At 42.1% G+C, this 13,277-nt stretch overlaps 1 protein-coding gene across 1 annotated transcript in view; it reads left to right on the plus strand.

Moving 5' to 3' along the window:
- Nucleotides 1-11,731: 11,731 nt before the first annotated feature.
- LOC138963870 (uncharacterized) overlaps nt 11,732-13,277 on the plus strand; it is a 19,404-nt gene continuing 17,858 nt past the window's right edge. Inside the window, exons 1-2 of the mRNA XM_070335725.1 lie at nt 11,732-12,139; nt 13,036-13,256. Coding sequence (XP_070191826.1) covers nt 11,821-12,139; nt 13,036-13,256 — 540 coding nt within the window. The 5' untranslated portion in view covers nt 11,732-11,820. The remainder of the gene's footprint in view (nt 12,140-13,035; nt 13,257-13,277) is intronic.

The raw sequence follows: 13,277 nt of genomic DNA on the forward strand, positions 1-13,277 counted from the left end.
TCTTTGACGAGCTTGTGGTTGTGCGTTGCAGGACATCAGCAGCAGGTAAGCTTACATTTGCTGCTGACACCAAGCAATCATAATGACCAGAATCTCCATGTACAGTGTACAAAACAACGATGGGGGTGACGTTGGCAAATTTATTTCAGCTTCAAGAATGCTATTGATTAGTTCTTGTTCTATCTCTGGTGTTAACGTAGAAGGTCTTCCTGTGAACTTTACTTCTTCTTTTGCAAATTTGTTTGTTTCCTTCTAAATTACTTTTAAGAGTTGTGACAGTAACACCATAATTATGCTCTTGATGCGCAACGCAAACCCATATCTCCGTTTTTCACTGCCGACAAAGCGCAGCCCATTTCTTCTGGTAACCACCGCCGTTCGGGTCTCATAATACTGTCAAACAAATTAATCAATCATTCAATAAAACTTATAGAAAGGAAAAACACAACAAAACCGAAAAGAGAATTGAATACGTGAATAAATCAGCAGTGTTCTGCTTATTGTTTGATGAGGGTAAGATGGAACAGAATGCGGCAAAGCTGGAACACTGTTCCATGTTTGCCTCTCTTATGTGTTCCATCATTGCCGCATGGCACCTGCATGGATTTCGCGTTTTTCTGTTGGATACACGTGACGTTTCAAATCTTTTTTTTTCCGTTCAAGTTATTGCAAATATATGAAGGATTATCACAGCAATCAACATTTTACGTGAACGTATATAGATAAAGAGTAATAATACGAATTGTAGACGGTAGAAATAAGAAGAAGAAGGAAGAAAAGTTTAAAAAACGTACCATTTTTATATTTAGTCAAGTTTTGACTAAATATTTTAACGTAGAGGGGGGAATCGAGACGAGGGTCGTGGTGTATGTGTGTGTGTGTGTGTGGGTGTGTGTGTGTGTGTGTGTGTGTCTGTCTGTGTGTGTGTGTAGAGCGATTCAGACTAAACTACTGGACCGATCTTTATGAAATTTGACATGAGAGTTCCTGGGTATGAAATCCCCGAACGTTTTTTTCTTTTTTTTGATAAATGTCTTTGATGACGTCATATCCGGCTTTTCGTGAAAGTTGAGGCGGCACTGTCACGCCCTCATTTTTCAACCAAATTGGTTGAAATTTTGGTCAAGTAATCTTCGACGAAGCCCGGGGTTCGGTATTGCATTTCAGCTTGGTGGCTTAAAAATTAATTAATGACTTTGGTCATTAAAAATCGGAAAATTGTAAAAAAAAAATAAAAATTTATAAAACGCTCCAAATTTACGTTTATCTTATTTTCCATCATTTGCTGATTCCAAAAACATATAAATATGTTATATTCGGATTAAAAACAAGCTCTGAAAATTAAATATATAAAAATTATTATCAAAATTAAATTGTCCAAATCAATTTAAAAACACTTTCATCTTATTCCTTGTCGGTTCCTGATTCCAAAAACATATAGATATGATATGTTTGGATTAAAAACACGCTCAGAAAGTTAAAACAAAGAGAGGTACAGAAAAGCGTGCTATCCTTCTTAGCGCAACTACTACCCCGCTCTTCTTGTCAATTTCACTGCCTTTGCCATGAGCGGTGGCCTGACGATGCTACGAGTAAAATGGCATTGCGTTCAGTTTCATTCTGTGAGTTCGACAGCTACTTGACTAAATATTGTATTTTCGCCTTACGCGACTTGTTTTGTTTTGCCGCGGTAGTCATTTTTTTTGCTGGAATAATATCAAGGAATGTCACTAGACATTTCTGCAAAACAATTGTTCATGAATTGTTCCCCGTTGATGGCATATTGAGGTGTTCCAAGTTGGCCGACTGTTCCGGGATTGACGACTTTCCCTTACTGCTTGACTAACATCTTTACAAACATTGACTATATTCTATACAAGAAACACTTAACAAGGGTAAAAGGAGAAACAGAATCCGTTAGTCGCCTCTTACGACATGCTGGGGAGCATCGGGTAAATTCTTCCCCCTAACCCGCTGGGGGCATTAAATCCGTTAGTAATCTGTCTGAGTGTTGATGTTTTTGGCATGTGACCAAGTGAAGGTATGTTCTTATCCCAAGTAACAGCCTCGCCAGAGCTGAGATGGTGAGCTGAACAGTTTTGGCCAGAAGGAACGTACATTTGATACATGTAATACGCGAAGGACACACACAGAGCACCACCAGCCCGACTGGACATTTTTTCAGGGGGCAGAGTAGCTCAGTTGGTAGAGCACTGGACTTACGATCCCTGGGTCACGGGTTCGAATCCAAGACGGACACGGGTAAACTTTATGTGCAGACCAAGAGACGGTATCCATGTCACACCCCCGTCACACCACAGTGGCACGTAAATGACCTGAGTCATTGTGCCATAAGTGCAGGGCCGGTGGCTGACTACACCTACACACGCACACACACTTGTTGCTGATCGCTGGATGTCCACTGAGAGGAAGCGACCCCAATTTCTAAGCAATTGGATTACAGAGCAAATGAAATGAAATGAAATGTCTGTGATCGTTGCTCAGCTGTGCAGGCACCAAACAACCTGTTTACCCGTCATTTGTTACGTCACAAGCTGGATTTAACGTAGGCCAAAAAAAAATAGGTCTGTCTACGGTAACATAGGCCCAAAAAATAGGGTCGGTAGGTCGGGATTTTTTTTTTTTTTTTTGTTTGTCATAAAACCATATTTTTACGTTATTTTGCTCTTTTTTTTTTTTTTTTTTTTTCCCAAATGCCAAAAAAAAGTCTAGGGTCGCGCGAAAAAAATAGGGTCGGTCGAGTTACCGTAAACAGACTATTTTTTTTTGTGGCCTTATATGGTCTTGAAGGTCAAGACGAAGACTTTGAACCTATTCTCAACTTGTGCGCAGGAATTGTGCTAGACATGCACAGTCCTTTTCGTAACGACAGTTCGGCTCTTTCTTTTTTCTTTATTTGGTGTTTAACGTCGTTTCTTTCTTTATTTGGTGTTTAACGTCGTTTTCAACCACGAAGGTTATATCGCGACAGGGAAAGGGGGGAGATGGATAGAGCCACTTGTCAATTGTCTCTTGTTCACAAAAGCACTAATCAAAAATTTGCTCCAGGGGCTTGCAACGTAGTACAATATATAACCTTACTGGGAGAATGCAAGTTTCCAGAACAAAGGACTTAACATTTCTTACATACTGCTTGACTAAAATCTTTACAAAAATTGACTATATTCTATACAAGAAACACTTAACAAGGGTAAAAGGAGAAACAAAATCAGTTAGTCGTCTCTTACGACATGCTGGGGAGGTGCAGTTCGGCTCACCACATCAGATCTGGCTTTTACATGAAAAGACCATCCCTCCACTTGGTCGCATACCAACATTAAATACCTTGACTACTTCCGGTGATGAGGTCGAATTTTTGATAAAATATAGTCTAAAAAAACCCACTGGAGGCTTTTACGAAATGTTAAGAAAGCATCCCACTCTGCACATAGAACACACGGGTTGTGGATTTTTCGTACGTTTTAAAGTTGAGAGATTCTCTTCATCCACGTAAGTGCCTGACCAAATCTGAGATGGTGAAGGAAGAAGTGTGCCTTCAAACAACCTCCGCACGACGGTCACCACACCGTACCAATCAGATTGTTTGTTTGTTTGCTTAACGCCCAGCCGACCACGAAGGGCCATATCAGGGCGGTGCTGCTTTGACATATAACGTGTGCCACACACAAGACAGAAGTCGCAGCACAGGCTTCATGTCTCACCCAGTCACATTATTCTGACACCGGACCAACCAGTCCTAGCACTAACCCCATAATGCCAGACGCCGGGCGGAGCAGCCACTAGATTGCCAATCTTAAAGTCTTAGGTATGACCCGGCCGGGGTTCGAACCCACGACCTCCCGATCACGGGGCGGACGCCTTACCACTAGGCCAACCGTGCCGGTGTACCAATCAGAGCGCACGCGAAGAAATCATCAATATCGTTGTCCACTTCCGTTTCATTTCTCAGTTTACGACTACTGTTGACAGGCCCGGAAGTTGCTGGAGTTGCGTTTCCTTTGGTAGCTGAAGCTGGTAAACAGAACATCAGAAAGCTCTTAAGCATCCACATCATTGTTTGTTCGCCTCTGAGTGGACATTACGAGCACAGTTGCGCCTCTTGTATGGTTTGCAAGGAAAGCTTACGGGTAATGTTGAACTTAAGCGTGTTAAATTCATAGCTCAGAATTCAGAGGCATTTCAAGCCTCCAAATTTGCAGAACCTGCCCTTGTAAGCATAACAAGTCATTTTAGATCCCTTTCGAGTCACGGAATGAACTGTACGAATGCATTTCGTTTACATGCGTCAAAGAAGGTATTATCCGTGTACGCCGAGAGAGGAGGCAACGCTGCCGTGTAAGTGATATCCATTGGTTCAAAACGTACGCATTGTCGCGTCATTTTCGTCGATCAACAACCGAATTAATTAATTATGTTTAAGTTTGGAGCTCAATCCGACAATAAATTTCACGACAAATGTTCTTTGGCTTGATAACAGGGACTTGTATCAAAAATAAGTCAAGAATGCCACTGGAGTCTGAGCTATAAATTTAACAAGCTAAAGCTCAACATTATCCCCTCCTGTGTGGTTTGCAAGGAAAGCTTGAGGGTCAAAAGGTCGAGCTACACAAGGTCAGCGTCATTGTGATCGAGAATGAAAATATCGAGGGTCACAGAAAGTCGGGTGCGGCAAATGGTGGAAAAAGGAAATGGTGGTTAGGCCTAAAAAAAAAATAGGTGTGGTTACGGTAACCCGACCTACCCTATTTTTAGGGGCCGATCCTATAACTTTTTATTACATTTGTCAAAAAAAAAAAAAAAAAAAAAAAACGAGTGGCAAAAAACGCAATAAAAGCGAAAGCGCCCGTGTCGCACACTTATTTCCCTGTCAAGTAGGTTTAATTTGTACACATTAGAAAAAAAAGTAAAAAAAAAAAAAGTGATTGCCTACCTACCTACCCTATTTTTTTTGGCCATGTTACCGTAACCACACCTATTTTTTTTTGGCCTTATGATAAAATGTTTGTGTTTTGAAAAGATCGATTTGTCTTTTTGCATACACGTCCGTTACTAGTGTCTGTATCGCTGATTTTTATTGGGGGGGGGGGGGGGGGTTATCTTGCAGTCGGAATACATTTGTCTTGCTTTTTGTGAAAACAAAAGTAATGATAACATTTGTTAAATAATATCCACGTTGAATTTGCTTTTCTTGTGTTTTGTAAATTGATTATTTCTAATTATAGTCACTCGCTCTTCAAGGGTAGTTTATTCTAATTCTCGTGTGTTGTAGAAAAAAACCCCATCTTGCTGAAGCTTTCAACCATAATTAAAGGCCGACTCCGCCTCGTGAAAATTGTCTCAGATCTATAGTCAGGCTTTTACACTGGAAAACACCATCCCTCCACTTGGTCACATACCAAACCCCAACACCCTGTCTGCTTGCTGTGGTGAGTTGAATTTTTTTGTATGAATAAATTTCTGTAAAAATACACAAGTGCCTTTTACGAAATTAATTCTTAAAAAAATACCACTGTGCACAGAGAGCACCTAGGCAGTTCAGTTTAGGTATGTGACCAAGTGGAGTGATGGTTCTTATCCAATGTAAAAGCCTGAGCAGATCTGAGACGGTGAGGTTTTAAGGAGACGGAGTCGGCCTTTAAACCATCTCTGCTCTACATCGAGTTTTCATGTAATTGTTAAACGTAATGTTCTCGTTTCTTCTCACGGTTCCTTGGTACCATCGATGGGACATCGTGTTGACTCACACTTTAGCCTCCAGTGAAAGCGGTGTGAATTTACAGGGGTGACAAAAATGAAGCATATTCGAGGTCGATAAACTACAAACTAAAACTTGGAGCGTCGCGCGAAATCTCGTTTCGTCGGAACCAAACAACGGAGCGTCAACAACTGTCACATGGTGACAGTACATGATGTGACCTTTTCGTCCGAGAAGTTTATAACTGTCCTTTGTCTAAATGTACGTCTTTCGATATGCATCACTTATGGCCCCACCCTGTCGTTGATTCTGCCTCATTTAGCAATCTCTCTCTCTCTTTGAAATGTAGTCGACCTTTCCAAAGACCAGCCGTTTCAGACAATCAAAATCAACAAAGAAAACACACCGGTGTCATCAGATCATACAAAGCTAGGCCCATCACGTGTTGGATTTGTCGAAGCGAAAGAGCGAAATCCAATATAGGAGGTATTGAAACGGTAACAGATCAACTGTCAAAATGGAATTACCAAAACAGACACAAACAACAGAAACAAACAACCAGCACCCTTGATTATAAATGAAGATCGGAACACTCAAATTACAGTGCAAAAAAGGTCCGTATTCGGTTTCCACAAAGTGATCGCGAAGGAAAAAGACCCTCAGATCATTTCAAACGATTCTCGTTACAAATAACGCTACAGCGCAGGACTGCCTTCACTTTGCAAAAGCGGTGGCCTAGTGGTAAGGCGTCCGCCCAGTGAGCGGGAGGTCGTGGGTTCGAACCCCGGCCGGGTCATACCTAAGACTTTAAAATTGGCAATCTAGTGGCTGCTCCGCCTGGCGTCTGGCATTATGGGGTTAGTGCTAGGACTGGTTGGTCCGGTGTCAGAATAATGTGACTGGTGTCAGAATAATGTGACTGTGCTGCGACTTCTGTCTTGTGTGTGGCGCACGTTAAATGTCAAAGCAGCACCGCCCTGATATCACCCTTCGTGGTGGACTGGGCGGCAAACAAACAAACTTTGCAAAAGCAAGTGTTCCATGGCTTAATTACATGTTGTAGAAGACGCATAGCGCATAGAAAGAGAATTATTTGGGATCATTAGTGTGGGTTATATCGACTGCGTTACTTTCCTTGATTGTGCACGTGATGAACGTTACTAGGGGGCCGCGTCATAGATGGTGCTCCCGTCTTTCCGCTTATACCCCAGTCACACATAGACACCGCTTCTACTACGCTGGACTCTCTTCGGTGTACGCACGAAAACGATTCCAAGTTCACAGCGAAAGTCTCAGGGCTTGGAAAACACGAAGACACTCATGCATTATCTCTCGTCTCTGATTATCATGACCGTATCTTGATACTTTGACGAGACAAACCTAATGTTGGCGTGTCGTAGAAGACAGCTGAGTCAAAGTATTACGCATCATATCTTCAGCGTTTTACCAATGCCTGTTCAAATAAAGGCCAACTTGTCTAAGAGGACGTTAAGACCTAATAGTCAGTCAGTCTTTTTGACCACTTTTTGTTTTCAACACCCGAGAAAAGCAACGCCCTGAATCACATTCGCTCACTTTGATTTAATTATTCACCACTTGTGGTGTTTTTTCGAGTAGATCGTGCCGTGTGCGTCTAGATTAAGTTACTGTGGATTCCCCATATTCTGTAGACCCATCACATTTGCTAGAAAATCCCCCCCCCCACACGGTCAAATCAATAGTATACCTTCAATGAGACCGAACGTATTTGTTTATCGGATGCCAAGCAGCTTCGTTGTGTGGTCTGTGTATGACAAACAGATCAATGTCATTTGGTGGGGGGAAATCGCCGGTTTCTGCTTTAGTGTCAGTTTACTAATTAAAAGAAAAGTGGTCGCAAACATAAAAAATGTAAACTTGGACAATGATCGCAAATGACTAGAATCGACCGTCAAACGACTAACAATCGAGTCCAGTAAAGCGAAATCATTACATTTAGTCAATTTATCGACCCAAAGGAAGTATTTTTTAAGTAAACTACGGAGAAGTCAAGAATGTTTGGGAAACCCAAATTTCTCCTTAGAACCAAATGGTTGTATTAATTCATACACAATTAAGCTTTCAAATGTCAAGTGTCTTCATTCACCATAGTTTTAAGGCCCGGTCACACAGCCCAAAAGTCGCGTAAACGCATGAATCACGCACGAAATTCGATCCTTACGCGATACATGCGCGATTTGTGCATTTCATCAGTTTGTCTGACGTGGAACCTCCGTAGTTGTCCGCCGATTTTCGCCGGATCGGCGCTTTACGCGATTCCAGATTTTGAGCAGCTCAAAACTCGGCTTCGCGTAAGAGTTTACGCAGTATTGCGCTGTTTTACGTAATTTCTGCGTAGTTTGCGTAGTTCTTACGCGAACAATGCGCGAAATATGCGTGGCATATCAGTGATCGTTCGCGACTGTTGAAACGGGAATGCCAAGGCGCCGCGGTTGCATCAGTTCATATATGCACTGTCAGACAGCTCCTTTAAACGTTCACCGAGGTCCCCCCTTTGCACACGTTTGATTGGTCCCTTGGTGTCTCGTGCATTGTCCCTCTCGCAGTCAATGCAGTGAGCCGACAAATCAGAAATCACTAGCCTTCGCACTAAACACGGTACTCAATTGTTGCTGTCTGTAGATGTTTTTCTCATTACTCCAAACTAGATTCTCCGCTGATTCGTTAATCTGTGTTTAATTTTCTTACCTGGTCGATCGTTTGTGATGTGGAAACTTTGATTAGTGTTGGCACGCTATCTGTCTGGCTGGTAATGACTTGTTTCGATTGTCAGGACTCCGTGGTTGTGATGCAGAGTATGTTCTGTGTCTGCAGTCGGTGTGAATCAGATCTTCACAAAACCATTAATTGTGCACGCGATGAACATGAGTGTAATTGTGTGCGGGTCGTACTCTATTTTTGACCTCAAGTGCTGAAAAGAGACACAAACAGCGAGGAATCCAAAAACAAGTAGACTGCCAATTGCCAAAAAAACCGAGAAAATAGAGGAAAAGTGAATAAATAACAATAACTTACACTTCTATCCTGAACAGCGGTTGTTTCAGCAGTTTACAAGACGAAGCTCCACGAAAACTTCAGAGAGAAAGAATTGCTACGTTCTTGTCACCGTAGACGATACCCCGAAGCCACGTACTCCTTTACCCAGCATAGAAGCTGAACGCGTCGCTGAAGCCTTGATGTGCTCAGCATGAATGTGATTGTGTGTGGGTTGTAATCTGTTTCTTACCTCAAGTGCCGAAAAAGAGACAGAAAAACGAGACGATAGAAGAAAAGTGAATACACTTCTATTCCGAGCATCGAATCCTCACTCCAACAAGAATGTGATTGTGTGTTGGTTGTACATTGTTTCTGACCTGAAGCCCTGAAAAAAAGACAGAAAAACGAGAAATCAAACAAGAAATTCCTTCGAGGTAGGAAAAACACCCCCGTTGGTCAAAGGGAAATAACCATTCTCACTGCACCCATTCTCACTGCCACCAACTGAGAAGGTTATTTCCCTTTGACCATGAATATGTTTCTCTATAAGTCCTTGTAGAATCTTAATCCACCAATAACTCCCTAACCGTGTGTTTGACTGGTCCCAATTTTTGTAAGGACCGTCTCAGGAATGTATAGAACCTGTTCACCAAGTTTGGTGACGATCGGTCCGTTCATTCTTGAGATCTATATGCGAACACAAACACACAAACACACAAACACATCGACCGAAACCTATACACACCCCTATACCGGGGGTGTAAAAACAAGTAGACTGCAAACTACCAAGAAAAACGAAAAGAAAGAGGAAAAGTGAATAAAGAACTCTTATTCGCTCCTATCCTCAACAGCGCATCCTCATTCCCGAGGAAACAGAAGAACAGTGATATATTCAGCTGTTTACTTATATTAAACGTGCTTAAGATGAATGTGATTGTGTGTGTGTTGTAATCTGTTTCTGACCTGAAGTGCTGAAAAAGAGGCAGAAAAGAGAGAAGATAGAGGAAAAGTGAATGAAGAACAATACACTTCTATCCTGAATATTCATGAGGGAAGAAAAGAGAGAAGATAGAGGAAAAGTGAATGAAGAACAATACACTTCTATCCTGAATATTCCTGAGGGAAGAAAAGAGAGAAGATAGAGGAAAAGTGAATGAAGAACAATACACTTCTAGCCTGAATATTCCTGAGGGAAGAAAAGAGAGAAGACAGGGGAAAAGTGAATGAAGAACAATACACTTCTAGCCTGAATATTCCTGAGGGAAGAAAAGAGAGAAGACAGGGGAAAAGTGAATGAAGAACAATACACTTCTAGCCTGAATATTCCTGAGGGAAGAAAAGAGAGAAGATAGAGGAAAAGTGAATGAAGAACAATACACTTCTAGCCTGAATATTCCTGAGGGAAGAAAAGAGAGAAGATAGAGGAAAAGTGAATGAAGAACAATACACTTCTAGCCTGAATATTCCTGAGGGAAGAAAAGAGAGAAGATAGAGGAAAAGTGAATGAAGAACAATACACTTCTATCCTGAATATTCCTGAGGGAAGAAAAGAGAGAAGATAGAGGAAAAGTGAATGAAGAACAATACACTTCTAGCCTGAATATTCCTGAGGGAAGAAAAGAGAGAAGACAGGGGAAAAGTGAATGAAGAACAATACACTTCTAGCCTGAATATTCCTGAGGGAAGAAAAGAGAGAAGACAGGGGAAAAGTGAATGAAGAACAATACACTTCTATCCTGAATATTCCTGAGGGAAGAAAAGAGAGAAGATAGAGGAAAAGTGAATGAAGAACAATACACTTCTAGCCTGAATATTCCTGAGGGAAGAAAAGAGAGAAGACAGGGGAAAAGTGAATGAAGAACAATACACTTCTAGCCTGAATATTCCTGAGGGAAGAAAAGAGAGAAGATAGAGGAAAAGTGAATGAAGAACAATACACTTCTAGCCTGAATATTCCTGAGGGAAGAAAAGAACAGCGGTAGTTTCAGCTGTTTACTTATATTTGATGTGTTTATGATCAATTTTGTGTATTGGTTGTTTCAAATACAGTACTATTCCCCCAAAAGCGGTGTTTGGCTGCCTATATGGCGGGGTAAAAACACCGTGGGGGATTGAGCCCATGAAGGAAGAAGAAGAAGACGAGGATATACAGTATTATTACCAATTCAGTGCCCCATATGGCTTTTTGACCAATCAGGACGGATTCTAGGTGACCTGTTAAATGTTATAACGTTCAGGCAGGGACCCTTTTTGTTTATCAAGCTAAAAATTGACAAAACAAAGTAAAAATTTAAATCAACAAGATCAGCGTGATTTATTCTACAGAATGACACTTCAAATGCTGTCAGATAATACTCTCTTTATCTAAAACAATACCGATAAGCGAGTTTTGTCGGTGGGTGCTTTACGGAACAGCAAGGTACCGCCCATCCTCTGGGTGTGAAATGCCGACCCGCTCACTTGAAATCTAAATTACCTTAGTTCGAAAAATCAAGTGAAATTGCGTCACTCGCGTTACGTCAAATGTATCTTTACGTCATTTCCCATCCGTCTTGAGTCGGTTCTAAATCTGTCGCTCTCTATTCAACAAGAAAAAGCGAAGCAACCGAAACGCATGTTGAACATGGTTTATCTTGTGAGATTGTTGTGTGTCAAATGCATTTGATCTGTGAATATTCATCACGTCAGGAGTATTACTCTGATTGGCTGACCCAGGTCACGAGAATTCTTTGACTGACAGGCATAATCAGGTAGGAGCGCTCAAGTTCCCATTGCGGCTGTTCTGTCTAATTCGCGGGGTCGCTTCGAAATTTGTTTTGGTCGAATTAAACGGTAATAAAACCGTTATTTCTAATATGCTGACTGTTAGCAAATGACAACAGTCATGTCTCACAAACGATATCAGCATTCGCCTAAAAGGCTCATGCTTGATATCTTTTTTCTCGACATGTCTTGTTATCATTTGCTAACAGTCAGCATATTAGAAATAACTCATACTATCACAAATGTGGAGTACCAGAATCTGAGGTGTTTTCGTGAATATTTAGTTTTTCTAACTCATTGTTTCATTGCGGTGAGCAGAACGAACAATGCTGTCAAAATATTTCATCTGGGCTGGAATAGTGGTCTACATCGTGGAACAGCTGTATTTTCAAGAAGCATCTTCAGCCGACGGGCATCTCTTTGCTCGCTTCAAAGGGGTAGACTTGCAGAGTCCGTGTCTGGTGGTGAAGGGGAAGGTGGAGAGTGTGTCAACCTGTGTGTTGTGGTGTCAGCGCTACTCGTTGTGCACGAGCGGGTCGTTTCACACTGTGCGAAAAACGTGTTGTCTGAGCCCGGCCCTGGCGTTCAACGACAGCGCTGTATACCTGGAGGATGAAAACAGCTGGTACTTTCAGCCAGCCATAGGTGAGTAGGAGTGAGCGAGGAATTTAGTTTTTGATCGTCTGTCTGCATTTATGTCTTCCTGTCCGTTTATCTCACTCTCTCTCTTTCTCTCTCTCTTTCTCTCTTTCTTTCTTTCTCTCTCTCATTCTCTCTCTCTCTTTCTCTCTCTCTCTCTCTTTCTTCCTTTCTTTCTCTCTCTCTCTTTCTCTTTCTGTCTCTCACACACACTCTCTCTCTCTCTCTCTCTCTCTCTCTCTCTCTCTCTCTCTCTCTCTCTCTCTCTATGATGTCCGCCTGTCTCTGTATGGCTGTATGGCTCTCTCGCTCCCTATGTGTCTCTCTTTCTCTTTCTCTCTCTCTCTCTCTCTCTCTCTCTCTCTCTCTCTCTCTCTCTCTCTCTCTATGTCCGCGTGTCTCTGTATGGCTGTATGGCTGTCTCACTCCCTATATGTCTCTCTTTCTTTTTCTCTATGTACTTTTTGTGTGCCTCTGAGATAAATTGAGATAAACGGATAGACAGAAATAAAATTGGCACAGAGACAGAAAAAGGTAGATTCAGGTTTAACAAAGACCAACAAGTCTTCTTTCTTCTTGTCGATCGCCTTTACACTTGGAGTCCAGCTCTGGATATGACGCTGGTGGTCTTTTGTCGAGCTTCCACAGGACCGTGCAGCTTCTCTTGGAGGGTCGTCGGCCCAGGCCAAGTCTCTCTGTCCTCAAGGGCTTGAGGTTCTTGCAGTCCTGTAAGACGTGGGCTGTGTCTTGTTCTGCTTCTCCACAGGTGCAAATGGGGGAGGGCACGGCACGCAATTTCTTGTGCAGGTGTTGTCGCAGTCTGTTGGCACAACAGACCAGCAAGTGAGGGCTTAGGCTTTCTTCTCTGGTCAAGATAACAATAATTTGCTGACATTTTGCAGATAACATCTACCACAACGGTTGGGCACTTGCATTCAGGGTGACTGGCGGTATCAACGTGTCACTGTGGGATGCCTGGAATAACTACGGTCACCATGACGACGCTCCCGTTGACAGCGGTGACCTTGACTTTGGATGTTTGACCTTGAACGGATCAAAGACATGCAAAGGTCATTTCCGCAGCGAATACTTGGACATTTGGGACTCGTTGGATGTTCAGCAGGTAAGCTTTTGTGAATATATG

The sequence above is a fragment of the Littorina saxatilis genome, linkage group LG4 (assembly GCF_037325665.1).
Source record: "Littorina saxatilis isolate snail1 linkage group LG4, US_GU_Lsax_2.0, whole genome shotgun sequence".
Classification (NCBI taxonomy): domain Eukaryota; kingdom Metazoa; phylum Mollusca; class Gastropoda; order Littorinimorpha; family Littorinidae; genus Littorina; species Littorina saxatilis.